This window comes from Cherax quadricarinatus, chromosome 42 (assembly GCF_038502225.1).
Source record: "Cherax quadricarinatus isolate ZL_2023a chromosome 42, ASM3850222v1, whole genome shotgun sequence".
NCBI classification, from domain to species: domain Eukaryota; kingdom Metazoa; phylum Arthropoda; class Malacostraca; order Decapoda; family Parastacidae; genus Cherax; species Cherax quadricarinatus.
In genome coordinates this window covers 26,012,673-26,025,423 of record NC_091333.1, presented here as the reverse complement: position 1 = coordinate 26,025,423, position 12,751 = coordinate 26,012,673, and the positions used below count along the sequence as shown (strand labels likewise).

The 12,751-nt window shown below is 37.0% G+C and overlaps 1 protein-coding gene across 1 annotated transcript in view; it reads right to left on the bottom strand.

Moving 5' to 3' along the window:
• Positions 1 to 385: 385 nt before the first annotated feature.
• Tbc1d15-17 (TBC1 domain family member 15/17) overlaps positions 386 to 12,751 on the bottom strand; it is a 408,033-nt gene continuing 395,667 nt past the window's right edge. Inside the window, exon 14 of the mRNA XM_070093434.1 lies at positions 386 to 11,384. Within this exon, the coding sequence (XP_069949535.1) occupies positions 11,154 to 11,384 (231 nt within the window). The 3' untranslated portion in view covers positions 386 to 11,153. The remainder of the gene's footprint in view (positions 11,385 to 12,751) is intronic.

The window sequence follows — 12,751 nt, the reverse complement described above, 5'->3', positions numbered from 1 at the left end:
ATTTGAAGCCGCTAGAATTTATGAGTATATATATACGTCAAACACGGTACCTCGTAAACGTATATATACGGCTGCGACAGTCAAAGGGTTAAGACTACGAATGTTTTGAGGTAAATAATGAGTGTACTGTGTGTGTATTTTACTTTTATTGCTTTTTAATGCCAAGTTCTATTGCTAACTTAATATATGTTAGTGTAAATTTGTTATCTGGCATTTATATGCATTTATAAGTGGAAAAAATAGCATTCTGCTTTCTGGCGATGTCAGCTTTCCGGCGGTAGCCTGGAACCTAATCTGCTGTATAAGTGGAGTCCTACTGTATATATTGCTTAATATATAAAGCATTATATATATTTAAAATATCATGATACTATAAACAACAGACTCCAATTGCTAAAATATTTATTATAATCTCTTTTTTATCCACAGGAGATAATACACAAGAGTAGTGAGAATACTGACACTCATGAGAAACAATTATTGTATCTAATATGATGTTATACAATGAAATTTTAAACACTTATTTTGAGATAAAATCAAATCAAATATTTCTTATAATATTGAAGCCTTACTGACCAGAGTCAATCAATAGTGAAATAATATAGCAAAACAAAAAACTATATACAGTGTATGTGAATACTGTACCTCATTGTAAGTACACATATTATGTACCACAGATAAAATTTAGTATACATATTTATTCATAACATAATTCCAACGTAAATATTTTTGGAAATAAATTCTGCGTACTCTGTAATATGATGATACTCAAAAACAATGGAACATACAATCTGAAAAAATCAATAAAAATATACATATTATATATTTCCAGACTACAATTATATCTCCTTAATCAATATACCTGTACATTATAAACAAAAATAGAATGTGGCACCATTACAGTATAAAGTACAAAAGATTATGTACACAGCTAACTACAGGATATGCTTCACCTGTTTAGTGTTTTCCTCACAACAAAATCTAAACAAAGCTGGCAATGTTAATAAGCATTTCCTCTGAGGTATGACTGCAACATACACCATGAATACAGCCACCAGTTTTATACTGCATATTATAAGTTTTTGGAATATGTTATTAGTGTCACTATTCATTGAGAAGTGCTAAGGCCATACAGAAATGTCAAGCCTGTGGAGAAGTGTTAGGCCCATTGAGAAGTTGCAAACTCATAGAAAGAGGTAAACCTTTAGAAATTATACAACACATGGAAGGTTATCAAGTTTGAACAAAAAATAAACAAGGATAGATACAGTTTAAATGAAAGATTTCTGTGGAAGGTTAATGAATGACTTTTAGTAATAATGATTTGTTTGAAGCACTGTGATGTGTCTGAAACACTATAGAAGCTTTATGAATCACGAGTAATAGTAAATATGTCTGAAGCACGCCAATAACACCAGTCTTAAACTCTCATTTCTTTTCACTAAGTTTACCCTGCCTTACTTCCTCCTACTTTCCTTCCCCTACAAACTACTGTTGACTACATATTCTGTTGGAAGGGCTCTAAGCACCAGTATTAACAACCACAGGAGGTACAGCTGTTACAGCTGTACCTACTGTTTATTGAACCTACTACAGAAATCTTATTTTTCATACCTCATAAAATTATACAGTATTTTATGTTCAGAATTCTTGAATCACTAGGAATCGTAATGCCAGCACCTAAAGTGATGGAGGCAGCTGTATACCAGAAAGCAGGAAATTTAAAGTACTGTAGCACTCAAAAAATTACTCTCATCCTGTTTGTAGGGCACTTTGTAGAATTGATATTTAAGCTTTATTGGTTAAGAAGCAAATGCAGAGATCTCTTAAAAGATTAAGATTTTATTTTTTTGCTATGTTTACAATGTGTGATTACAATTTTGATTTGTTAAGTACAAAGAAAGCCACTATTGTGCTGGAGCATTCTGGGCAGTACAGACTCTGAGCATATTCCTTTATCATAAGTAAACAACTGGCTTAAGCTAATTTTACCCCTGATCAGTGGAACAGTCTTGGTTGTTACACATGTTTACACTCACACAAAACTCAGAAGTTAATGAACCAAGTAATCTTGTTTAACCCGTAAATGGTCCAAACGTATATATATGTTTTTTCAACATTTGAAAGTATATGTAAAAAAAGTAGACCTTTTTTTTTTTTGTACATTTGAAAATGTGTAAAAAACTTTGATCTACTTTTTTTTTTTTTTTGTTATATTTGAAAATATGTAAAAAAAACGTAGAACTACTTTTGGAGCGCTATGCATGTGAACGTAGATCTGCTTGGACAGTTTATGGGTCAATATATTGCAGATGTCTGGAACCCAATTTATAAACTAGTGGAGTTCCACCAGTGTCAGGACTTGGAAAGCCTTCTCACCTAGTCATTGTGGCTTAGAAAAAAAACTCTCCTTATGAAACAAGGAGAGTTACAATAAATAACACTTCTCAGTTAATATGTTACAACCAAATTTAAAGCTTTATGTTTAAAGCACCGGATTGTAATTTATTAGTCTGAACATAAAGCTAATTTTTACTTACTATTATGTAAAGCCTAACGTAAAGTTAGAAAAAAATATACAGTACTGGGAAAATGACACCATCATAATAATACAGTAATAATAATAATAATAATAATAATAATATACTTTATACATGTAGTTTTCAACATACTGTTGGTCTCTTGACGAAGTAAGATGATCCAAAATAAGAGGAAACATAGTAACAATTACAGTAATAATGGTAAGAACAGTAAAACTAACAATAATAATAATAATGTAGTAAAGGAGTGCAGCTAATTATAAAAAGTTTTATATTGGATTACATAAAAATTTTACACTGGTGTCAAAATTCAAAATTAGGTTAATAATGGGAGTGATTATATTTAATGCAGTTATAGTGAAGCATAGTGAGCAGCCAAACTAATGTAAGTATACAGAAGCATATTAAAAATCAGTAGACAAATTAATAATAATAATAATAATAAAAATAATAATAATAATAATTTTTTTCTTGGAGCTGTATGGTTAATGTAATTAAATTTATTTGTATAATAGTAGGCACAGAAGACACCAATACCTTCCTTTCTCATAATAAAATCAGAGATAAAAATGAAATGAGCTTATTTCAAGCACATCTTAAAATTGCAACCTTGATTATGATAATTGCAAAATCCGTGAACATCATTAAGCCACAACCAGCAGACTTGTGTATGTATTGACAGACATTGCAAGGGAGTTTCAATAGCATATATGTTTTTTCAACTATGTTTATTTTGTTTCAGCACAAATGTGAACCCAAATTATTGTGTATACCTGAGTACAACCTGACTCCACGTGTAGGTCGACTCCTGGTATTTGTCAAAAACATTCTTAATTTTTTATACATATATGCATACACAAATGCAGTTACATAGATTATCTTACATAACAGCATATGTGTAAAGTACACCTACCATCTGACTTACGACCTGCTCGACATACAGTGGAGCCCCGCATACCGTCGGCATCACATAACGTTCAATCCGCATACCGCTCGCTTTTAGCGCAAAAATTTTGCCTCGCATACCGCTCAAAAGCCCGCTCACCGCTCTTCGTCCAAGACGCGTCCAATGTGCGCCCTTAGCCAGCCTCACATGTGCCGCCAGTGGCATTGTTTACCAGCCAGCCTCCGCGGTAACATCCAAGCATACAATCGGAACATTTCGTATTATTACAGTGTTTTTGGTGATTTTATCTGCAAAATAAGTGACCATGGGTCCCAAGAAAGCTTCTAGTGCCAACCCTACAGCAATAAGGGTGAGAATTACTATAGAGATGAAGAAAAAGATCATTGATAAGTATGAAAGTGGAGTGCGTGTCTCCGAGCTGGCCAGGTTGTATAATAAACCCCAATCAACCATCGCTACTATTGGTGGTACAGCTACTGCTGCTGCTGTACCACCGTCAGCTGCTGCTGCTGTAGCACCGTCAGCTGCTGCTGCTGTTGTACCACCGTCAGCTGCTGCTGCTGCAGTACCGTCTGCTGCTGCTGTAGCATCGTCTGCTGCTGCTGCTGTAGCACTGTCAGCTGCTGCTGCTGCTGTACCACTGTCAGCTGCTGCTGTAGTACCATCTGCTGCTGCTGTAGCATTGTCTGCTGCTGCTGTAGCACTGTCAGCTGCTGCTGCTGCAGCACTGTCAGCTGCTGCTGCTGCTGTACCACCGTCAGCTGCTGCTGTAGTACCGTCTGCTGCTGCTGTAGCATCGTCTGCTGCTGCTGTAGCACTGTCAGCTGCTGCTGCTGCTGTAGCACTGTCAGCTGCTGCTGCTGCTGCTGTAGCACCGTTGTTGGTGTGGCTTATTGAGAATACCAAGAAACAATTAACCCCAGAGGATTTTCCACCCAGGATAACCCAAAAAAGTGAGTGTCATCGAAGACTGTCTAACTTATTTCCATTGGGGTCCTTAATCTTGTCTCCCAGGATGCAACCCACACCAGTCGACTAACACCCAGGTGAACAGGGAAAAATGCCTGGAACTAGTGCTCATATTGGTGAATTTAAAGCCAGCAAAGGTTGGTTTGAGAGATTTAAGAATCGTAGTGGCATACACAGTGTGATAAGGCCTGTTCTGGAAGAAAATGCCAAACAGGACCTACAGTACTCAGGAGGAAAAGGCGCTCCCAGGACACAGTGTCTCATCAGTCATTGCTGCATCTTCAATAAAGGTAAGTGTCATTTATTCTTCATTTAGTAGAGTAGTACATGCACAATATATATTGTGCATGTACTACTCTACTATTGTGCATGTATCCTTCTCTTTGTGTGTAGGAAAATGTATATTTCATGTGGTAAAAATTTTTTTTTCATACTTTTGGGTGTCTTGCACGGATTAATTTGATTTCCATTATTTCTTATGGGGAAAATTCATTCGCATACCGATCATTTCGCATAACAATGAGCCCTCTTGCACGGATTAAAGTCGCTATGCGGGGGTCCACTGTATAACCATTCGACTTACGACCTTGTTTTCTATGCCAAATTTCTGGGAAATAAACAACTGTTTGTGTTGTACACAGTGTTTATCCTAAACTTTACAGTATAAAATACAGTATTAACAGCATAAAAAGTAAAGTAAAAAATGAAATACCAAAATAAAACAATAAAATAAAGTCATTACAAAAATGTGATGTTGATAATCAGTAGTAAGGTTCGACATACGTCCATTTCGACTTATGACCAGTTTCTCGGAACCAAACTAGGTCGTAAGTCGGATGGTATCTGTACCTGGGATAACCCAAAAAAGTCAGACAGTGTAACTTATCTCCATTGAGGTTAGCAGTAGAACTAGGTATTAAAAACAATAAAAAAGTAAAATACACATATAGTACACTCATTACTTACCTTAAAATATTTGTAGTCTTAATGCAGGGTCAGAGGTGAGTAAACGAGATAAAACAAATAAATGAGAGAGAGAATGAGTACATGAGAAAGGACACTCATGCAGTTATGTAAACAAACCAGGCAAATGTGAGTTATATAAACAAAGTGTACACATCTGGTTTGTGTACAAGTTACATTGTGTACAAGTTGTCTCTACATTAATACGGTAGAATAAATAAAGAGGAACACTCCCATTCTCATGTAACACCATTTTTTAGAAGAAATGATGCTTTGAGTGATGGCAATGGAAATAAGTCACTCTCTGACTTTTTTGTGTATACCTGAATAAACTTACTTTCTTACATACGAAAGGAATAATTTTCTACAGTTACCCCCAGTAACACATTTTCTCTTATGTTGGGCTAGAGAAAACGTTATTCTTGCCATCACTTGTACAAGTTGTCTGGCTCCTACATCTCATATTTATGTTTATTTATTCTATTGTGGGGCAGAGGCGTCGTAAGGGGGGGCGGGCTGCCCCGGGTGACACCATTTAAGGGGTGACACCATAGAGCCTCTAAAGAAGGTGACACTAATGACCAAAACCATGCTGCAGCAACCTAAGAGAAAAATTCTTCGTTTCTATATAGCCTATTATAGGATTACATAGTACAAATAGGCCTATATAGGGAAAATCATTGATTTTGATGATGTGATAGATGATTTTGCAGGATTGGGGCAAGGAAATGAAATATCAGATTCTTTGAGATGCTACCTGTACTCAAGGTCAAATTGGAACTAGTGTTTTTTCTTTATTTTTCAAGTTTTTTTTTTCATTGTTGAAGATGAATAAATGTAGGATCTTTTGGCTGTACTCAAAGTGGTGTTTAAGTTTATATTTCCTTAATATTACAACAATTATTTATTTTATCATTAATAAAGTTCGATTTATGGCCTGGAGTTTACTACCCCTATCCCCCCGCCCTTGGATTTCATGAGGGTGACACCAAAGATGCCACCCCGGGTGACACCAATGATTCCGCCCCTGGTGACACCAACTCTAGTGACGCCTCTGTTGTGGGGTGTATCTATCATCTGTATATGTTATGTATCGTGTTTATTATATAATTTTGAAAAAAATCATGGCTGGATTAATAAAAATGTGTATATTAACGTAATATATGACATTTAATGAGACTCGGTGATTATTATTATTATTATTACTAATATGGCGTCACTTGTGTAAGTCCTCTGGCTCCCACATCTCATATTTATGTTTGTTTATTCTAATGTGGAGTGTATTTATCATCTTTATATGTTATGTATCATGTTTATTATGTAATTTTGAAAAAAATATCATACATGGATTAATGAAAATGTGTATGTTAACGTAATATACGACATTTAATGAGACTCAATGATTATTATTGAGTATTATTATCATTACTAATATGACATCTCGAGACATAAGACATTCTTACTGATTTTAATGTGTACCTGCACGCCAGCACAGTGTGTAACTTTATTTAGGTACAGGTATACATAAGTATAATTATCAGAGTATATATAAAATATGAAGTAACTTTTAAAAACACTTGAAATTTTGGAGTTTCCAGGCACAATGGAGAGACGTGGTGCTTACGGAGCTCATGGAGAATGTAAACAAACAGGGTGGGGCGCAGTGACCGTATTAGAAAATCAGGTGGGGGAGCCGTATAGAGAGTTTAGGTCATAATTTTAAACGGCCGTATTAGCGGAACGCTGTAAAGCGAAACGCCGTAAAGCGGGGCTCTACTGTATATCTTGTGGATAAGTCGACCCTATAAGTCTACCCTATTTCAGTAATGGTGGTGTGTTGTTATGAGACGATTAGTTTGAGGTAGTGTGCTGTTACTGATCCTCAAACACAAATGCTGTCCAAGATAGGGACAGACAGTTTATGTTAAGTGCAGACACTAAGTGAACAGTGTAGTATGGGGAACACAGTAAAAAAAAAAAAAGTGAATGTCATATACTTACCGTCTTTGATATTTACTTTGATACATGATGAGTAGGAGCATTAAATTTCAATTTATTGTCTAAGTAATAACCTAGTAATTAACTTTTTCTTCTCATGGAATAGCTTTTTTTCTAAGATTTATTTACTTGGTAGTTATGCAAATGCTGTACTACTCGATATGTAGTATGTATGATGTGTGTGTGTGCTGGGTTCATTATCCAAGTGAAGATTTTAACTGGCTCATCATTAATCTCCTTTCAATGAGGCTGGCTAGATGCTGAAGGTCTCTTGATCCAAGGAATTGGAGTTACCCTTCCCTTCATTCACTCAAACCTGACTACCTCCTATTTTCTAGGTATGATCCCTATGGGTTTAATACTTTCCTATGAATATAAAATAAAAAATTATTAAATCTTTCAAGGCAGTAGTAGGGTGTATGTTCAGTAAGACAAGAGTGGTGCTCTCAGCAAGGAGTATCAACATTATATGTTGCATAAAATTGGTAGGTCACTGATGTAAAGAAGAAGCAATATTACCTTCAGAAACACTAAAGTTCATTGTTAAAGAAGATTATGGAGTAACATTTATGGTTGTCTGTTAGTGAATATTAGATGAAGTAATATGAGCAGAATGCTGCAGTTGTCTTTTTTTTTTTTTGGGGGGGGGGGGGGGATATTCGAAATAATATTGGTAAATATTAAATATCTTTTGCTTAGTTATGTAAGTTATATAATTTTCTAGTATTGGCCTGTAATTAATGATATTCAATGAATCACCACCTTTGTGGACTGAGGTGGTCCTGGCTCTTTTGAGAAAGTCTGGGAAGGTTTAGTTTTCAAATGGTTTCTTAAGGAGTAGTCTGATGACTTATGATGAAACTTGTGCAGCTTTCTTATTATAATGGGACATCTCAGATTACTTTTAGAATTTCTGCTTCACGAGGTGTGCTCGGTGCTAAGTACGAAGGATCAAGGTGCGGCAACTGTTGCTCAGATAGCTACTTATGTTGTTCTGCGTTCTAGAATATTGTTTGCTACTGGTCTCGTTGAGCAAAAAGCTGGGCAATTTATTCACAGCATTAGCAGCTCAGAGGCTGGTGAATGTGGTGAATGCTGAAACACTTCTTTTTGTCATTTCCTTGGAAACTAGATCTAGTCCACACATCTTTTCACTGTTGTTTCTTGTGGCTTGTATCCCTTCTATGCTTTGCATTTTCTTGATTACCATTTCGTGAAAAACTCTACTGTTGTCTGAGTGTTGTCAAGGTTAATGGAAACTGCCAAGGAATATATAGAAATTTGCTGATCAGATCCAAACTAATTGTTAGAATTTCTTTGCTATCCATGTGTTCTGCAAGAAACACGTCATATGTAATTTCATTTTTCAAAGAATCACACAGTATATTAACAAAGGTCTTCATGATAACAGATTCACTAAGATGTGGTTCCTTCATCACATCTGCCTCCTGGATGGCTGCTTCTGTTGGCTTGGTGTTGAGATCCTAGAAATGTATTTAGATTGGTGTCTGTAGATTAGTAGTTCCTTACACAGTGGTCTTGGCAGCTTCATCTTGTTTATTTAATGGCTCAGTATTGTTCCCAGTTTGGTTATTTGGTTTGCATGGTTAACTACTAGTTCTTATTGGGTTTGTAGTTATTCTGCAATGACAATGCTGCATTGTCTTGTTTTTTGACAGTAGCCAGTTCTTCTTAACTCAGTTAGATCCTCTAAAGAAGGCTCATGTTTTGCTTCAGTATCATATCATGATACTTCTGTCTTCAATCATGTTGCCGGAGTGTTGTAGGTCTATTATGGAGAGCAGTAAAACAATGGTAGCATTTGTTGTGGTCATGTATTTGTAGAAACAAGCACACTTGTTTCTTTTGGGCTTTAAAGTTTATTTAAGTTGCTTTGTGCTGAGTTTCAGATCATTTTATGCTTCCAAGTACACTGCTGGTGCACTCAGGAGTCTGTGGAGACAAAGAACTTTGTCCATGGAAGCAAAGAGAGGAATGTCTGTGAATATAGTTATACCAACACTCTTATATGGGTGTGAAACATGGGTGACGAATGTTGCAATGAGGAGAAGGTTGGAGGCAGTGGAGATGTCATGTCTGAGGGCAATGTGTGGTGTGAAAATAATTCAGAGAACTCGTAGCTTGGAAATTAGGAGGAGGTGCGGGATTACCAAAACTGTTATCCAGAGGGCTGAGGAGGGGTTGTTGAGGTGGGTCAGACATGTAGAGAGAATGGAACAAAACAGAATGACTTCGAGAGTGTATAAATCTGTTGTGGAGGGAAGGTGGGGTAAGGGTCTACCTAGGAAAGGTTGGAGGGAAGGGGTAAAGGAGGTTTTGTGTGCGAGGGGCTTGTACTTCCAGCAAGCATACTGGAAACTGGCAGGCTGGACTTGAGTCCTGGAGATGGGAAGTACAGTGCCTGCACTCTGAAGGAGGGGTGTTAATGTAGCAGTTTCAAACTGTAGTGTAAAGCACCCCTCTGGCAAGACAGTGATGGAGTGAATGATGATGAAAGTTTTTCTTTTACGTGCCACCCTGCCTTGGTAGGAATCAGCCAATGTGTTAATAAAAAATAAAATTATTTGGGCTGGACAACTAGGGCAAATGTGAAGCTCTTAAAAGTGAAACTTTTCCAGGCAACAACAGTAGAAAAAGAATATTTACTAGCTCTTTTACAAAACCAAAAAAAACTTCTATGTACACTATTCCCAATAATCAAGAAAATCAAAGGAAAAAGACAAAACAATCAGTGTCTCACAGAATTTACAGAGTACTGTACTTTGATTCATCAGCCATAAACAACACTGAAAAAGATAAAGGCTGGATCCTGAATAAATGAAAGGATGCTCTGCAACACTAACCAGTCTCATCAGAATGTCTCAGTGAATACTTCAGAGAAACTAACTGAATAAAGTAAGATGAGATCTATAAAATAATGCCTGGAAAACTCTTTCTCAAACTGTATTTATTTACTGGCTAGAATGATTCTGCATTTAAACACAAGAGATCATCTCCTCCACTGGGACAAATGTTACAGCCACAATACTCTTGAGATCCAAGCTTACATTATTACTGTAATTAACTTGCAGGCAACTATCTTAGCTCATTATACAGTAGTTAGCATTAACCATTACTCAGAAATATGTTCCATAATAAAACCACCAATTATAAAGCAGTTAATCAAGTTGAAATACCTACCATCACCAGTCTATATAATATTGTGTTGACATTGCACTCTCTGAAGTCAGTTCATTCTTAAACTCAATAAGCAATTATTATTATTACTATCATCATCATCATTGTCATCACTATATCTATATCAAGCACTAAACCCATGTGGATGGTTCAGAGCAGGTAGTGGTGGAGGCTCGAGTCCCAGTTGTATCTTCAGTAAACCACATGAAAACCCTAAACTTTACCAGCACTTGAAACATAAACCTTCATAGATATTCTCCAGAGAGCCAGTATATATCCCCAGTCTACACACAGAATGCCTTAGGCTCACCATTACACATTACTATCACCAAACCTGCCAATGCATCATTGAACTTGTGTGAACTAGAACCTGGGCCTCAGTGTGGATCCTTACGCAGTGGTGACTTCAGTTACAGCTTTATTGCCTGTGGCAAGGTGGAAACAAGTTCACCTGCTTCCAGTGGGTGGAGGTTAAGCTTGCATGGTTCCTCCTCTTTTATGTACATATATGCACAGTATATACAAACATATTTATGAATTTATCAGTCTATTGCTAGTTATCTTCAAGACAAAATATGCTATATAAACTGGTGGCTCAGTGCTGCCTCAAAGCATTTTTCTGCATCGTCTTGTTGTCTTGGGATGACTTCAAGGGTGGCATCGGTCAGGTCATCCCCACTCAAGTGTCGCACAGCTGTTCCAATCATATTACTCACTACTTCTACTAATCCAGCACCACTTGCCACAATAACTTCCCCATCATCACTTCCACTTCTGTCATCAGTTGCTTTGCCATCAACTTCATCATCCTGCAAAAAAGAGAACAACACATTACTATGTTAGCCATTTCCATTCTGGATTAACCCTTGTTATAATCAAATAGTATTGTGCACTCTCTCTTATCGTATCTGAGAACGATGTGTGTGAAAAATGTAAACCTTAGATCTCTTAAAACAACTAAGGGATAATATACAAATAACCCACGCACGGGAGACTGAAACTTATGGCGATGTTTCGGTCTGACTTATATCATTAACTAGTTGATGGTCCAAGTCAGACTCTGTTATTAAATATTATTTTGTTATTTTAGTGTGAGACTGAAAACTTTAAGGGTCATTCAGCTTTACATGGCAGAGATGAAACAAAACATGAGGAAGAAGAGATGGAGGTACATGGCAGAGATGAAACATTATAGATGAATGGTTCAAAGAACCGACACGTTGATAAACTAGACACGTGCAACTCTTGGGTATCTTTATTGAGGAAATGTTTTGCCACACAGTGGCTTCATCAGCCCATACAAAGGAGAAACGTGAAGAACAGGAGGAGAATGAGGTAATCAGTTCTCTGAACCATTCATCTACAATCCTGTCAGACACTGCAACTTCTTGGCATTTTAATACAGTGGACCCTCGCCTAACAAACGTATCGCATAACGTTAAATCCGCCTAGCAATACATTTTAACGCAAAAATTTTGCCTCGACTTGCGCTAAAAAACTCGCTCAACGCGGTTCGTTCGAGACGCGTCCACGTGTAGCCTGAGCCCGCCTCACTTGTTCCATGGGTGCCAGTGTTTACAAGCCAGCCACCGCGGTCGCATCCAAGCATACAATCGGAACATTTCACATTATCACAGCGTTTTTAGTGATTGCACCTGCAAAATAAGTCACCATGGGCCACATGAAAGCTTCTAGTGCCAACCCTACAGCAAAAAGGGTGAGAATTACTGTGGATATGAAGAAAGAGATCATTGCTAAGTATGAAAGTGGAGTGCATGTCTCCGAGCTGGCCAGGTTGTACACAAAACCCCAATCAACCATCGCTACTATTGTGGCCAAGAAAACGGCAATCAAGGAAGCTGTTCTTGCCAAAGGTGCAACTTTGTTTTCGAAACAGAGATCGCAAGTGATAGAAGATGTTGAGAGACTGTTATTGGTGTGGATAAACGAAAAACAGATAGCAGGAGATAGCATCTCTCAAGCGATCATATGTGAAAAGACTAGGAAGTTGCATGACGATTTAATTAGAAAAATGCCTGCAACTAGTGGTGATGTGAGTGAATTTAAGATCCACTGCAATTCATTGATTTTCATGGTTACCGATTAAGTGCAATAAGTAACCATGGCCCCAAAGAAAGTTTCTAGTGCAGTTCTTTTGGTAAAGAAAGTGAGAAAC